The sequence below is a fragment of the Pelophylax lessonae genome, assembly GCF_965119305.1.
Source record: "Pelophylax lessonae genome assembly, chromosome: 5".
Classification (NCBI taxonomy): Eukaryota; Metazoa; Chordata; class Amphibia; order Anura; family Ranidae; genus Pelophylax; species Pelophylax lessonae.
The window spans coordinates 40397168-40414858 of record NC_138772.1 but is presented as its reverse complement, the minus strand read 5'-3'; the positions used below and the strand labels follow the sequence as shown (position 1 = coordinate 40414858).

General features: G+C 43.0%; 1 protein-coding gene across 1 annotated transcript in view; it reads right to left on the bottom strand.

The window, feature by feature from the left end:
• VWDE (von Willebrand factor D and EGF domains) overlaps positions 1–17691 on the bottom strand; it is a 207195-nt gene that overhangs the window by 145144 nt on the left and 44360 nt on the right. Inside the window, exons 4-6 of the mRNA XM_082259055.1 lie at positions 15034–15096; positions 9422–9672; positions 6060–6149 (exon numbers count right to left, since the gene is read on the bottom strand). Coding sequence (XP_082115181.1) covers positions 6060–6149; positions 9422–9672; positions 15034–15096 — 404 coding nt within the window. The remainder of the gene's footprint in view (positions 1–6059; positions 6150–9421; positions 9673–15033; positions 15097–17691) is intronic.

Sequence of the window (17691 nt, the reverse complement as noted above, 5' to 3'; positions counted from 1 at the left end):
CTGCCGCAGTAAATATACTGTGAGCAGTCGGCAAGTGGTTAACGGACAATTGCGCGGTCGTGCGACGCTGTACCTAAACAAATTTGACGTCCTTTTTTTCCCACAAACAGAGCTTTCTTTTGGTGGTATTTGATCAACTGTGCGATTTTTTGATCATGCGCTATAAACAAAAAAAGAGCGTCAATTTTGCAAAAATAACAATATTTTTCACATATTTTTACTGTATATGAAATTCCCCAAAAAAAATTTAAAAATCTAAATTTTTTAACATTTTAGGCCAATTTTTTTTTTTTTTACCATATGTTTGGTAAAAAAAAATTGCAAAAAGCGTATTTTGATTGGTTTGCGCAAAAGTTATTGCGTTTACTAACAAAGGGAAAGATTTTTGTCATTTTTGTTGTTTTTTTTTTTTAACGCGTAATGGCGGCGATCTGAGATTTTTTTTTGCGGGACTGCGACATTGCGGCGGACAGATCGGACCCTTGACTGACATTTTTGACACTTTTGGGGTTACCAGTGACATTACTACAGTAATCAGTGCTATACATATGCACTGTTACTGTAAAAATGACACTGGCAGGGAAGGAGTTAACTTTACTGGAGAGGGAGGGGTTAAGTGTGACCCTAGGGGCGTGTTTCTAACTGTGATTGGCTGTGGCTACTGGTGTAAGAACAGAGATCAACGGTCCTACATAGTAGAACCGTATGATCTCCATTCTTACACATGGAAGAATACCAGGCGGCTTTGTTTACATTAGCCGCCTGCCTTTCTTCCGGTGTAACGGAAGATTGCGAGTGCCTGGCGGACATCGGGTCCGCCGGGAACACGCGAGGGGGGGCCTGTGACCACGCGGGAGCGCGCCTCCGGCGGCGCGCGCTCGCTCCCTAGAGCCTCACAGGCTAGTGACGTAGACCTACGTCGCTTTGCCTGTGAGGGGCTGACTGCCGACGTAAACCGTCGTGCGGCGGTCGGCAAGAGGTTAATGAATAAACCCCACATCACCATTTAGAGAATAAACCCCCCACATCACCATTTAGTGAATAAACCCCCCACATCACCATTTAGTGAATAAACTCTCACATCACCATTTCATGAATAAACCCCCACATCACCATTTAGTGAATAAACCCCCACATCACCATTTAGAGAATAAACCCCCCACATCACCATTTAGTGAATAAACTCTCACATCACCATTTCATGAATAAACCCCCACATCACCATTTAGTGAATAAACCCCCCACATCACCATTTAGTGAATAAACTCCCACATCGTAGCTAAGCGCTTACGCTTAACAACCCACGCGTCAGGACGCAGGCAGCCAATCAGATTCCCCCAGACATCTGGTGAAAGGAATCTATTGGACAGCAGATTTTTATTTTTTATTTCTGCATTCTGTAACAGCCCCGTAAATGCTGAGATCTCACTGGTTAAGTACAGGGCTGTTACAGAATACAGAAATAAAAAATAAAAATGACACTGCTCTATATAGCTACCAACAGTCCTGATTTCATTAAAACAAGTCCTTATGTTGGTTAAATTAGTAAACTGTGAGAACTAATAAAAGTGCCATATATAATCTATATCAGGACTCAAAATTTCAAGTCCTGAGCTACTAGCAAGGCCTTAAGGGTTACTCGCCACCAGTTGACCCTCCCAACCCCTACCCTGCCCGCACCCTCATTCCGCCCCTAAACACGCCGTTATAAATGTTTTTGCATGAATGCAGAAGTTACAAAAATAAATATTAATAATAACTTTATCAGTGCCAATCAGTGTAGCCTCATCAGTGCCCATCAATGCCGCCTATCACTGCCCATCAGTGCAGCATTATCAGTGAAGCTTATCAGTGCCACCTCATCAGTGCCCATCAGTGAAACCTCACCAGTGCCCATCAGTGCAGCCTCACCAGTGCCCATCAGTGCAGACTCACCAGTGCCCATCAATGCAGCCTCATCAGTGCCCATCAATGCAGCCTCACCAGTGCCCATCAATGCAACCTCACCTGTGCCCATCAATGCAACCTCCCCTGTGCCCATCAATGCAGCCTCATCAGTGCCCATCAATGCCCCCTCCCCAGTGCTCATGAATGCAGCCTCACCAGTGCCCATCAATGCAACCTCACCTGTGCCCATCAATGCAGCCTCATCTGTGGCCATCAATGCAGCCTCCCCTTTGCCCATCAATGCAGCCTCATCTGTGCCCATCAATGCAGCTTGATCAGTGCCCATCAATGCAGTTTCACCTGTGCCCATTAAGCAGCCCCACCAGTGTCCATCAATGCAACCTCACCTGTGCCCATCAGAGCGGGGATCGCCCCGCTGTAACAGCTTTCATTTGAATTACCGGGCGCTCGACATCATACAGTCCCTCCTCTTGGATTGGCTCTTATGATAGACGTCACACGTCCCGGCATTGGACCGGTGTTCTGTCTATTAAAGGAACCAGGCCAGGAGGCAGTGCTGTATGTGACGGCGAGTGCCCGGCAATTCAAATGAAAGCTGTTACAGCGAGGTGATCTCGGCTCTGTGATGATCTGGCCGGCTTTCCTCTTCCTCTCCTCTCTCTTTCCCTTGGCGATCACTGGGAGAACGGCTCCCGAGGCAGCCCCACACTCGCCCTCAATCATTTTCCACTCGCAAAATGCGAGCGGGCAAGTGAAAAATTTGAGGGCTGATCTATATAATAAAAGAATAGAACTGGAACCATTCTCTGATTATATATAGATTATATATGGCACCTTCATTAGTTCTCATAGTTTACTAATTTAACCAGCATAAGGATTTGTTTTAGCATATGTAACCAACGTTCAATTCACACATATTGGGTGTCTGCGCAAACATTAGATCAAGAGCCATGATTCTGGCACTAGACCTTCTCTGTAATTTTAAACATGTAACCTGTAAAATTTTTTAAAGAGTCGTCTGTGGAGATTTTTAAGTACTGAAGTTTGGCACCATTCCACGAGTGTGCGCAATTTTAAAGCGTGACATGTTAGGTATCTATTTAACATCATCTGTCACATTATACAAAGAAAATCGGGCTAACTTTATTTATTTTTTTTATTTATTCATTAAAGGTTTTTATTTAAAAAAAAAAAAAATGCGTTTGAAAAATTGCTGCGCAAATATTGTGTGACATAAACAGTTGTGACGACCATCATTTTATTCTCTAGGTAGGGTGTCTGCTAAAAAAAATAAATAAAATAAAAATAAAAAATAAAAAATAAATATATATATATATATATATATATATATACGCATCAGCCTAAGCTATTACGGACACCATCTGGTCTCCCTGCAGCATTGGAACAGTCCAATAGTCCTGGAGGCTACTTGTTGATGTTATGTTTTGACATGTGCATTTACTAAATGCGTTTGTGAGTATTATGTGATACCTTTTTATCTATTTAATAAATGTTATAATGGAGTTGCTCTAGGTTGGTGCGCTCTTCTTTTGTTTTCGTTGTCTTTATGGAAGAGTGGCAAGAAGAAAGCCAATGTTGAAAGAAAGTCATAAGAAGTCCCATTTGCAGTTTTTGAGAAGCCATGTGAGGGACACAGAAAACATGTGGAAGAAGGTGCTCTGGTCAGATGGGACCAAAATTTAACTTTTTGGCCTAAAAGCAAATCGCTACGTGTGGCGAAAAACTAACATCGCACATCACCCTGAACACACCATCCCCACCGTGAAACATGGTGGTGGCAGCATCATGTTGTGGGAATGCTTTTTCTTTTCTCCAGCAGGGACAGGGAAGCTGGTCAGAGTTGATGGGAAGATGGATGGAGCCAAATACAGGGCAATCTTAGAAAACCTGTTAGAGTCTGCAAAGGACTTGAGACTGGAGCGGAGGTTCACCTTCCAGCAGAACAACGACTCTAAACATACAGCCAGAGCTACAATGGAATGGTTTAGATCAAAGCATATTTAAGGCCCAGTCAAAGTCCAGACCTAAATCCAATTGAGAATCTGTGGCAAGACTTGAAAATTGCTGTTCACAGACGCTCTCCATCCAATCTGACAGAGCTTGAGATATTTTGCAAAGAAGAATGGGAAAAAACGTCCCTCTCTAGATGTGCAAAGCTGGTAGAGACATCCCCAAAAAGACTTGCAGCTGTAATTGCAGTGAAAGGCGGTTCTACAAAGTATTGACTCAGGGGGGGCTGAATACAAATGCATGCCACACTTTTCACAGATTTATTTGAAAGAAATGTCCTTCCACTTCACAATTATGTGCCACTTTGTGTTGGTCTATCACATAAAATCCCAATAAAATATATTTACGTTTTTGGCAAAATGTGAAAAATTTCAAGGGGCATGAAGACTTTTTCAAGGCACTTTATAAACAGATCTCTAAGTGGTCTTTGTATAAAAAAAATGTGTTGTGTGGATAATCTTAAACCAGTGGTGTGGTCCATCTGCGGCCCCCTGGGCCCATGGAGCACCAGCCGCTACTGCTGTGTAATGGCCTGTACATCACAGTACATTGCCCCGGAGTAAGTATCCATGCTAATGCTCACAATAGCAAGCACTCATTGGTCAGTGCAGCTACCTGACCACACTGACCACATGACCAATGAGAAGCGCTTCTTTCTTCTGGGACACCTTACTGGAAGAAGAAGCCTTATATACCCTTCCAATTGGACAGCACAGTCACATGGTTGAGCTGAGCAATCAGTGCTTGCCGTTGTGAGCATTATGAATGATATTTATTCCTGGGCTGTGTATTGTAGTGCTTGGACCACTACACTGTCAGCACGGTGCAGATTCGTGGCTGCTATGGGCAGTGTAGGCCAGAGTTCACCTTCTCATTTTTCGTGAAAAAGATAAACATGCCCTTTAAGCCAGCCATTCTCAACCAGGGTTCCTCCAGAGGTGACTAGGAGGTTCCTTGAGCTGTGACTTACTGGCAGATATACTGCGGCAGGCTGGCTCGGCTGCGTGAACCGCCGTACCTGTAAGGCGGTGCGCGGGTGCGCTCCTGGGGGGTCCCATCCCCATCCCCATTAGGTAGCGGGGAAGCCGATCCACCTGGGATCGCTCCCCGGAGAGAGAGAAGGACGGTCTGCTGTTGTAAACACAGCTGACCATGGTTCTCTCTGGACTGAACACAGAGCGCCTGTGATCCACCTATTTAGGATCCCAGGTCTCTGTGTTGATTCCAGAAGTCCCATCCCCATCACAGTTAGAAAACACCTCCTAGGCTCACACTTTGATTGCCCCTGGGTTAACCCCTTCCCTGCCAGGGGCAGTGTCATAATTACAGTAACAGTGCATATTTTTAGCACTGATTACTGTAGTGATGTCACTGGTTCCCCTAAAAGTGTCAAAAATGTCAGTTAGGGGTCCGATCTGTCCGCCGCAATGTCGCACTCCTGCTAAAAATTGCAGATCACCGCCATTACTGGTAAAAAATAAATAAATAAATAAAAATGACATACATTTTTCCCCTAGTTTGTAGACGCAATAACTTTTGCGCAAACCAATCAAATTACGCTTATTGGGATTTTTTTTTTACCAAAAATATGTAGCAGAAAACAAATTGGCCTAAAATGTTAAAAAATTTTGATTTTTACATTTTTTTGGGGGGAATTTCATATAAAAAAATGTGAAAAATATTGTTATTTTTGAAAAATTGTCGCTCTTTTTTTGTTTATAGCGCATGATCAAAAAATCGCACAGGTGATCAAATACCACCAAAAGAAAACTCTGTTTGTGGGAAAAAAAGGACGTCAAATTTGTTTAGGTACATCGTCGCACGACCGCGCAATTGTCCGTTAAAGTCACGCAGTGCCGAATCGCAAAATAGGGCCTGGTCAGGAAGGGGGTAAAATCTTCCGGGGCTTAAGTGGTTAAGGGGGCAAATCCTTCCAGCCCAGAACTGGTTAATATGGGCTTTTAGTTAATCTTTTAGCTATTTCAAGCTGCCGTTGAGGTTTATTGTTCCTTTAAGGAGGAATGGCATTTTAGTGCTGTAATTATTCCAGAACAAAGAGTGTTTTTGGAGTACGTGTCATCCAGTAACCATCAGCCATAAAAGATGATTTTACAATTCACCTTAATACCGGCGAAGAATTCCTCGCTCTCCAGAAGAAGGCCGTGAACATCTGGTTGCTCTAAGTAGAAGCTGGAAACACTGCAGTATATCTGGGGATACATTAAAGAGCAGACACACAAACTGTAATCAGCGATCCCACACTATATTATCACACGGTGAGAAAACATCACATACAGAATGGAGGGCACTTTGTGATTTGGATTAGTGAAGAAGAGTTAATAATTAGGACTTTTCATACCAAATCTGTCTGCATTACACTAAACAGAGAATTACGGCACACAGTGATCACCGAGGCGAGCTCTGTGATCAATGACAGTACTAATTGTCTGAGATGGTCCTCACTAGCCTTCTCTGCTCTGGATTGAAGGCTGGTTCACACCAGGAATCGCTCAGGAACGAGCTGTGCGATTCACATGCAGTTCTGTGCAGAGGTATTTCAAAATGGGCTGAAATCGCACCACACTGCACCAAAAGTAGTTTATGCATTACTTTTGGAAACTCACTGCAACCGCATTCATAGTTGCCAACATTTGAAAAAAATTTCCAGGGACACTTTGCAGCACAGCTATCAATTACTCACCACACCCACTTCCCTGAAGCTCCGCCCACTTCACATAATTAATTTACGCCTACCTGTCATCAGAGTATAGGGTCTACTCAAAAAAGAGAGAATTACAGGAAATTGAAAAGGGAGGTGCACATATAATGAATTATATCATAATTGACACATGCTCATTGAAAACACTTTGGTTACATTTGCCCACCCTAAGGCTAAAATTGTAATTTAAAATGGTTCTTCAATATATGCTTTTCCAAGTTTTAATGCATAGCATTATTTTTGTAAGCGAAGCTTTGCACTCATAAATCCTATGTTTATTTTTCGTGAAGGGTAGTAGGTGCAGAAAAGGTTTCCAATGGTCCTTGTAGCCCTGTTTAATTCCAGGAAGTGTCTCTGCCTATCTCTTACATTTTCTCCTTTAAATGCTTCTACTTGTCAGAGATTGGCCCCCAAACCCATTCAAAATGAAAGGCTTTCTAACCCTCCACAGAATATGTTCATCCCCTGCAAGGGGCAAGTAGTGTCCAACAGCACTTCCGGGTGGCGGTCCTTCTCTGCTCTGCAACTGACTGTGGCGGCTGGCGCCAGCGAGGCGCTGCTGGAAATGAGTGCCTTTAATTAAAAAATGGCACCAGGCGGCGCCATTGCGTAACTGCGCATGCGCCCGCCCAGGCCGAGCTTGTAAGAGCTTTCCCAAGCCCAGCAGGTGTTGGAACGGTGCATGCGCAGTTACAATGTCGGCCCACAACCATTTTTTTTATGGACACTGGCTGCCTGTAATGGGCATTTACGGATAGCTGGGACAAATTAAATTACCCGGGACAGGGTCCTATTTGCCGGGACTGTTCCTGCAAAAATGGGACAGTTGGCAGGTATGCGCATTACCTGGTACTTCTGTACCATGTAATCAAGTGAGGGCAAATGCACGGCGTTTGCAACTTGCATTTGGGGTGTCATTAACTTAAAGCAGAGCTACACCTAAAAGTGGAAGCTCCGCTTTTGTATGCCTTTTTCCCCCCTCCACCCTCTGCTGCCACATTTTGCGCCTTTTGGGGGGGAGCGCATACCTGGTTTTGACAGGTTCCCACTTCCGGCTCAGTTTGCTACAGCGAACTGAGCTGATAGTTCGCCCCCCCTCCTTCCCCCACAACCTTCTGGGACACTTCACAGGTCCCAGAAGACTGTGGCTGCCTTTCAATTTTTTGTTGGGGGAGCCTGGAGCCCCTCCTTAACATCTGTGTGCTGGAGCTCAGAGGCTTTATAAAGCTTTGGGTGGGATAAAGCCTCCATTCCTAAGTCCACATCTTACCTGGTAGTCTGGTCTCAACTGTCCCTAGGCCTTTATATATGTGAGCTGACTAATGCTCAGGGCTCTCTCTCGCCTGCTGCTGGGTGAAAGGGCTGGGTGCTGACAGAAAGGTATCAAAGGAGGGTTGACCGCACTCCCAACTTCAGAAAAGAGATTTCTATATTGCATACAAATCCACAAAAAAGGACATCACAGGTTGGCGAGTGAGGGCAAAAACTTGGCCCCCATTGCAGCCCCACACCTATGGAGATAGCAAACTCCATCAAAAACAATAAAGTTGTGCATTATTAGGTACTCCAAAACCTCCAAAACAAATACACACAAATCCTGGGACAGCTCTGTATGTTTACTCAAGAAAAATCAAATTGCCACAGATGCCAAGTTGCGAGGTATGGATGAGTAAAGACTTGTGACGCCACATGTTATACAAATAAAGTTTTCTCTCCATACCACGTCTTTCATTATAGAAAGCAAATGATTGGTGTCTCTCAAGAAACTCTGTAGATCCTGGACAAGGGGTTGTATTTGACCATCTAGCCATTGGCTAATGTGTTCATTGAGAGAGCCAACACCTGTGACAATGGGACTGTCACAGAGGGTATCAAGACCTTTATGGGTCTAAGGGGGGGTCATGAAAGGTGGGCATAACGGGAAAATCAGGAATAAGAGCCTGGGCTTCTTGGCAGACCATTTGGGCACCTATTACATTCAGCTGTACATTTTCGTATTTAAGGGCTACCTTAACAGGCATATTCTGAGTTATGATTAAAGCGAAAGTAAACCCACTCATTTAACAGTTTAAAAAAAAACAGTTACGTTTCCGGCACGTGCCGGGAATGTAACACTCCCATTGGTTGTGCTCTCAACCACACTCTCAAACCATCCAATGGCTGGTGTCATAACTGATCACATGTGCAGCATCACGGCAGTTATAGATTAAACAGAGGCCCAGATGGCAGCTTCCTTTGCTGGAAATGATAGAAGGGTTTACTTGCATTTTAAGCAAATTCTTCCTAAAACGCGTTACCCATGCTGCTGTCTTTTTGTATTGTGGGTCTGTGATAACCTTTTTTGTGGATTTTATACAAAAAAGCTCCTTTTTTTCTGAAGTTTAAAGTGTGGTCAACCCTCCTTTGATATCCTCCTCTATGCCCAGGTCACAGACTGGACCTGCACCCCGTAATTCAGAAAGGGGATTACATTACATGTTTCACCTGGAGCGGTGTTTGCTCTTTGATCATCAGCTACTGACAGAAAGGTACTAGTGCTGCAATTTTTTTAGGGAACCTATTAGGGGGAACCCTGTTGGTGGAGAACTTACATGAGTTTAGTTAGTAGCTTAGGTGAGCATATGTTTTATTTATTCATTTGTAAAACATATTTTTATCCTTGGTTCTGCCCAAGGTCTACTTTTTCCTTATTGTCTCCACAAGTATCCTGCAGTACAGATGAACCTCTGTAGAATAGATATAGTAAAAAAAATAAATTCTTACCCGATCACCAAGTCTGACATTGATGCCATCTAGTTCAATAGTGGAAAATGACTGAACGACAGCCTCTTGTCTCAGCTCCTCTTTTACCCCATGGGCCGACAGTCTGGACCATCGAATGATGAAGCCCAGGGAGCTGTTTGTAGGGGGCGAATCAAAGAAGCATTTCAGATAGACAGTGGAGCCTACCATCTCCACCACAATTTCCGGAGGACTTAGTGACTCAGGGAGTAAACCATGTGAACTCGATCTACCTGATAAAAAAGAATTGAAAATTTTATTCTATGAAATCTTTGTACACAAATAAATTTAAAAAAATGTAATTAAATGTCAAAATTCTCATTTGTTTAGCTTTTGTGAAACCTTCCTTACAATGCTGGTTTCAGTTTTATACAATGAAGCAAGCATGATGTATAGTGCAATAACGCTCATAATCCGGCTACAGCAGTCAATAGGGAAAAGCAAAATAGTTAGCGCCAATCTTGGTTTGAAGAAAAATGGGCCAATCTGCATTAAGTGGATGTTCTCCATAGATTTGTTCCTCTTGTGAACTAAAGCTATACCAGTTTGGTTGAGCAACTGAAGTACAGTGGTCCTCTGTCAACAGTGTAATAGGAATCCAGTGAGGATCTCATTTTTATTTATGTATAAAGAGTGTAGTGGAATATGGGATGGGACATTTTTGTTTTTGAGATGTAATAGTCTTACTAGGGTAGCACTGAGGTGTGATTCATTGGAAAGACGGCTGGGAGAAACAGATTACATATAGTACAGTACAGGGACCCCTGCCTTCCGCACCACTGGGATACAGATTAAATTATCAGACCTTTATTTAAATAGACAGATTTCATTGTTTTCCATACCAGTACCCATCCTCTCTGGGATATCACTAGGCATATATATATATATATATATATATATATATCAATACTATATATCTGGCCCAAGTTTTTATATTTCCTTAATAGCCAAGGATGCATACATTTATTCATTCCATTGTGGCTCCATATGCATTTCCCTAGCGGTGGGTTTTGCCAGGTGTTACACAATTACTAGATTGGCTCCTTTGAACCGAAATTGGTCCCTTCCCTATTACTGCCCTTATATATTTTTAAAGCAATCCATTGGGGAATGGGTCTCCCCTGTATAGCTATTTGTGATGCACACTTTTGAAGGTAGGTGTCCCTTTTATCTTACATAGTTACATAGTTAGTGAGGTTGAAAAAAGACATCAGTCCATCCAGTCCAACCTATGATGTGTGTGTGTTTGCTTTTAACCAAACATTGTATACCCCTGTATGTTGTGGTCTCTAAGGTGCCCATCTAATAGTTTTTTGAAACTATCAATGCTCCCTGCTGATACCACTGCTTGTGTAAGAGAATTCCACATCCTTACCGCTCTTACAGTGAAGAACACATTACGCATTTTAAGGTTAAACCGCCTTTCCTCTAGTTTTAGTGAGTGGCCACGTGTCTTATTGTATTCCCTTACTCTGAATAGTTTGTTCCTTATGCTAGGGTCACCAGTACAGTATTTGTACATTGATATCATATCCCCCCTCAATCGTCTCTTCTCCAGAGAGAATAAGTTCAGTGCTTGTAGTCTTTCCTCATAGCTGATGTCCTCCATTCCCCTAATTATTTTTGTTGCCCTTCTCTGGACTCTTTCCAATTCCAGCACATCCTTCCTGAGGACCGGTGCCCAGAACTGGACAGCATACTCCAGATGTGGCCGGACCAGACTTATCCTCACTCTTGTATTCAACCCTAATTTATATTTGTATTTTTATATGGTTTACCTGGTGTGACACATCATGTGTACACTTGTATGGTGTTTGGATACAAACCTGTTCTTTTCTCTCTTCCTTTTTGGTATAGGGGGTGATAATAGAGTGTGTCCCCACATTCACCACACACCTCCCATAGGCGTGTTGGTTCACCTCGTGGTCTTAGGGTCAGCAAGTTTGAACACTTTCGTGACGGTTATAGATCACTTATTCTAACTTAAATTGGATTACATTTGTTTATTGTATGTTTTTTTTTCTCTCATTCTACTAAGTATAGAATGATTAGAAGAGCTCCTGAAGAAGCGTTAAGATCGCAAAACATGTAGAGCTTGAACTCTGGCCTATACATTTGGTTATCCATACCGGTAGTGTTTACTGTAGGGGGTCTCCCACCTCTTGGGTTGGACACCTATGGTTTGGTTTGGGTAATTGCAACATCATAAGTGATTTTAATATTATTGTATGTACTGTCCTGTATATATTGTAGATTTTGATATACAGTAAACCCCCCTCCATTGCGGGGGTTACGTTCCGGACCCAGCCGCGAAAAGTGAAAATCCGCGAAATAGAAACCCTATTAAAATGCATTGTAGGCATGTTTATTTTACTGTCACTGTACATGTAAAAGCATTTTAAGGTCTTTAAACACACTTTTAAAACAATAGAAACTCATTTAAACACATAAAAGATACTAAGAGACAGAGCAAGAGCTATGGAAAACACAAAAATATTTCATTTTTAATGATTTATATAGTAAAATAACATTACAAAAAAAAAAACGCGAATTACCGGGCCCGCAAAAACTGAACCGCGATGGAGCGGGGGATTACTGTATATATGTTAATTAATAAAAATTTCCTTTTATAATTACATGTCTTATTCGTGCCTATAAAGTAGTCCATTTTGTCCTAGATTCTATTACCAATACAGTTTATGGAATATGGCACATAGTTCTATATTTTTATCTATACACACTCGTGGTACCACCCCGCGGCAGTGTATATCCCTAAACAATTTTCCTACAAATTGTACAGTAAACTTGTCACTTCACAATATGTCGGGACGATTGACTGTCCTTTTATAGCTTTCCACTGAGCATTTACCAAAATTAGAGCTTTCGCCTCCCCAAAATTTCATAAATTAATAAGCTTTAAATATCTTGTGAGGGTACATAAAGCCCAATGCATCTATCCTGGAGCTGTTTTTGTACCAAAATAACCCATCATAGCTGGACACATGGATGATAACCCCAGCCCTTCAAAAATGTAGACCAAAAAATTGTGAAAAAATTGCTTTTTATTTATTTTTTAAATGCCATCATTATTTTAACTGGTTACTGCCTTCAAGAAAATTTTTTTGAGTATGAAATACAGAAAAAAGCTATTGGTCACTGATCTGCTCTGACAGTTACTTAGGCCCACTTCTGGAATTCTGTCCTATGGGAGAATTACATCAGTATCTGTAGCTGTTAACCACTTCAGCCCCGGAAAAACCAAAACAATATTTTTTACTTTCTGCTATATAACACTCCCCACAATAAAAATATACAAAATCAAATTTCTTCATCAATTTAGGCCAATATGTATTCCGCTACATTTTTGGTGAAAAAAAAAATCCCAATAAGCATATATTGATTGGTTTGCACAAAAGTTATTGTGTCTACAAACTATGGGATATTTTTATGGCATTTTTGTTTATTTTATTTTACTAGCAATGGTGGCGATCTGCGATTTTTAGCGGGACTATGTGCTACACTGTGTGTAGCAGCCTCCTCAGCACCCCTCATAGCTACCTGAGCCCCCTCTCTCTCCAGGGATGTCCACGAGTCCCTCGGCCATCCTGGGACTCTCCTTCCTGATTGGCTGAGATACAGCCGCGGTGCAATTGGCTCCCGTGGCTGTCAATCAAGGTCAGTGAGCCAATCAGGAGAGAGAGGGGACAGGGCAGAATGGCAGCTTCATGTTTCAATGGACATATGGAGCTGCAGCTCGGCTCAGGTGCCCCATAGCAAGCTGGGGGCACTCGACAGGAGGGAGGGGCCAGGAGCAACAACGAGGGACCCGAGAAGAGGAGAATCCGGGCTGCTCTGTGCAAAACCAACTGCACAGAGGAGGTAAGTATAACATATTTGTTATTTAACCACTTCTGGCCCGGAAGGATTTGCCCCCATAATGACCAGGCCATTTTTTACGATTCAGCACTGCATTATTTTAACGGAAAATTGTGCGTTCGTGCGACACTGTACCAAAATAAAATTAATGTCCTTTTTTTCCCACAAATAAAGCTTTCTTTTGGTGGTATTTAATCACCTGTACGATTTTTATTTTTTGCGCTATAAACAAAAAAAGAGTGACAATTCTGGAAAAAAACTATATTTTTCACATTCTGCTATATAACATCCCCCCCGCCAAAAAAATTTAAATATCCAAATTTTTCATCCTTCATAGGCCAATTTGTATTCTGCTACATGTTTTTGGTAAAAAAAAAAATCGCAATAAGCAATTGGTTTGCGCAAATGTTAACGCGTCTACAAACGAGGGGAAAGATTTATGTCATTTTTATTTATTTATTTATATTTTACTAGTAATGGCGGCGATCTGCGGTTTTGTTCGGGACTGCGACATTGCGGCGGACAGATCGGACCCCTAACTGACATTTTTTACTCTTTTGGGGAGACCAGTGACATTACTACAGTAATCAGTGCTATAAATATGCACTGTTACTGTAATAATGACATTGGCAGGGAAGGGGTTAACCTAGTTGGTGATCAATTGGTTAAATGTAAGCCTAGAGGCGTGTTTACTAATGGCGCTTTTCCACTGCATAGAACCGTACCGGCTCGGCCTGCTTTTGTGCTTTTCCACTGCGGTACCGCATGGTATAGGGTCGGAACGGTTCGGTACGGTACGGTATAGGTTTGCTTTTCCACTGCATGGAACCAAACGGTACGGTACGGTACGGCTCTGAAAAAACAGTACCTACTCGATTGTGGTTCCAACAGGTACCAAACTGGTACCATATCCCACAATCCTTTGCATGCAGTCACTACTAGCCACTGATTGGTCAGAGAATCCCACCCACCCCGTTGTTATCCCACCCACTGAACTTTAGTACTACTTTAGTGGAAAAGCAAACCTATACCGTACCGTACCGAACCGTTCCGACACTATACCATGCGGTACCGCAGTGAAAAAGCAAACCGGGCCAAGCAGGGCCGAGTAGGGCCGAGCCGGTACTAGCCGGTACTTGCAGTGGAAAAGTGCCATAACTGTGGGGGGGGGGGGGGCTTTTGAAATGATCACAGAGACCTATATAGAAGGATCACAGGGGCTCTATGATCATTCCAGAGAGAAGAACGGTCAGCTGTGTTTACAACAGCTGCCCGTCCTTCTCTCACAGTGGGGAGCGATCCCGGGTGTCGGGCCCATGCATCGGAGTCCCCACTGCCGAGTGGGGGCACTCGCCTCACAGCACCACTCCCGCGACTGATGTACCCCTACGTTGGTTTGCGCAGGAGGGGCTGCCTGCCACAGTATATATGCGGTGGGCGGTCCTTAAGTGGTTAATAATAAAAAAAAAAAAGACTTTACAATCACTTTAACATAAAAGTCTATATGAATGTAAACCCTGTTTAAAGCAGGACATATGCAGGTCAGAATGAGGTCAGTAGCAGGCACCTGTCAATGAATTCAGAATATTCTCAAAAGCTTCTCAAACTGAGGCCAACAATACAAACACCAAGCCCACCAACATAGGCCATAGGATTGAACATTATAATGTAACGTACAGCAGAATACCAACTGTGATATGAAAATAAATTGCATTTACTTGTGCAGACACCATTGACTTCTATTTCACCGTCTTCACATTGCGACTGAGACTCTGAAACCACTGAAACATAAAACCCAATTTAGTAAAGTAATAATTAAACTCACTCCAACTTATTATACAAGTTTGCTATGAGATACTCCTGAGCTTTCTATGTAGCATTGTCATTGGTGGATCATGCAATCCAGTAGGGGCTTGGTGTATGTAGCAGTCAGTATATTGCCTCCAATAGCACAATCGGGGTAGTGTTTATGTAGCACCCTCCTAGATAGGTGCTAGGTAGGGAGTGTAATTTGCTCTGCCTGCTTATCAGGGGAGCAGGATTTCTAGTCTAGTTGCATGTGTCCATGTGTGACTCATCTGGTCTGAGGGAGTGTCCCCACTGTGTCCAATAGGGGAGCTTGTTGAACAGTAGAGGAAACCCAGCCAATGACACACAGGCTTTGTAACTGTCCCAATGGGATGGCACAGACTGTGGTGCATCCTGGGATATGTTATAAAAGCCAAGGGCACATGTGACAGGGTATCTTTGGGCGGGAAGCCAGGTCCCAGGAGGAGGGTGATGGCCGTCTCTCCTCCTGTTTGCTGTGGATGGTGGTCACAGGTAGTTGGCCTTGTGGACCAGGAGTGTGGTGCTGAATCCAGAGGTACAGGAAAGATAACTAGTGGAGTAGACAGCAGAGCAACTCTGGAAAAACAGTGTCTGTGAGTACAGGGAAGCTTGCCAAGGGGTCTGCCCAGGAAGGGGACCACTCCAGTGGATAGAGTCAGTGGACAGGTGTCAGCACACACAGGCAGTGAAAATAAAGGGGGTGCCACGTTAGAATCCTGAAGAGAATGATCTAAACAGGAACTTTCTACATTATCTTCACTTCAGTGGCAAGGTGAAGCAGTGGCCTTGCCGCACACTACAGCTAGTTGTCCTCAAGATTGTGCATAGTTCATAGTTGGAGTATCCCACTCATCCCTTCTCCCATCCCAGTTCCAAATAAAGTGAGCTGAGGTGTGTCTGGACCAGCCTAAGCTATCCACTTAGAAAGACATTGCTACATACAGGGCATTCGGAGAGTATTCACAGCGCTTCACTTTTTCCACATTTTGTTATGTTACAGCCTTATTTCAAAATGGATTAAATTCATTATTTTCCTCAAAATTCTACAAACAATACTCCCTAATGACAATGTGAAAGAAGTTTGCTTAAAATCTTTGCAAATTTATTAAAAATAAAAATAGCCTTTGCCATGACACTCAAAACTGAGCTCATGTACATCCTGTTTCCACTGAGCATCCTTGAGATGTTTCTACAACTTGATTGGAGTCCACCTGTGGTAAATTCAGTTTATTGGACATGATTTGGAAAGGCACACACCTGTCTATCTAAGGGCCCACAATTAAGTCCAAGGAATTTTCTGTAGACCTCAGAGACACGATTGTATCGAAGCTCAGATCTGGGGAGGGTACAGAAAAATGTCTGCAGCATTGAAGGTCTCAATGAGCACAGTGGTCTCCATCATCCGTAAATGTAACACCTTTGGAACCATTAGGACCCTTCCTATAGTGGGCTGCCCAGCCAAACTAAGCGATCAGGGCAGAAGGGCCTTAAGCAGAGAGGTGACCAATAACCCGAAGGTCACTCTGACAAAGCTTCAACGTTTCTTTGTGGAGAGAGGAGAACCTTCCAGAAGAACAACCATCTCTGTAGCACTCCACCAATCAGGCCTGTATGGTAGAGCGGCCAGGTGGAAGCCAATCCTCAGTAAAAGGCACAATGCAGCCTGATTGGAGTTTGCCAAAAGGCGCCTGAAGGACTCTCAGACCAATAGAAACAAAATTCTCTGGTCTGATGAAACAAACATTGAACTCTTTGGCCTGAATGGCAAGCGTCATGTCTGGAGCAAACCAGGCAACCCCCATAACCTGGCCAATATCATCCCTACAGTGAAGCATTGTGGTGGCAGCCTCATGCTGTGAGGATGGGAGACTAGTCAGAATCAAGGGAAAGATGAATGCAGCAATGTACAGAGACATCCTTGATGAAAACCTGCTCCAGAGTGCTCTGGGCCTCAGACTGGGGCGAAGGCTCATCTTCAAAGAAGAATTGGAGAAACTGCCCAAAAATTGGTGTGCCAAGCTTGTAGCGTCATACTCAAAAATACTTGAGACTGTAATTGGTGCCAAAGGTGTTTCAACAAAATTTTGAGCAAAGGCTATGAATACCTATGTACAGTACATGTTATTTTTAATAAATCTGCAAAGATTTCCAACAAACCTCTTTCACGCTGTCATTATGGGGTATTGTTTGTAGAATTTTGAGGCAAATAATGAATTTAATTGAATTTAGAATAAGGCTGTAACATAACAAAATGTAGGAAAAAGTGAAGCACTGTGAATAAATTCCAGATGCATTGTATATCCTGCTGTGGGCGGGGAATGCTTTGACTGCTGATGTATAGTGGTGAGCAGTGATGGCTTTCTGATGGGTAAGCTCAGGTGGGTTTGGGCTAGGATCTGCACATGCCTGAACTCATCCCTACTCTCTAACCTTCATTTTATTCTTTTCACGTTCAAGTATACCTAAATAACTGACAGCACACAAGTCTTGATGAAGGGGAAAGTGTGAGCCCCTGAAACGCGTTGCCAACCTTTTATCACTTGACA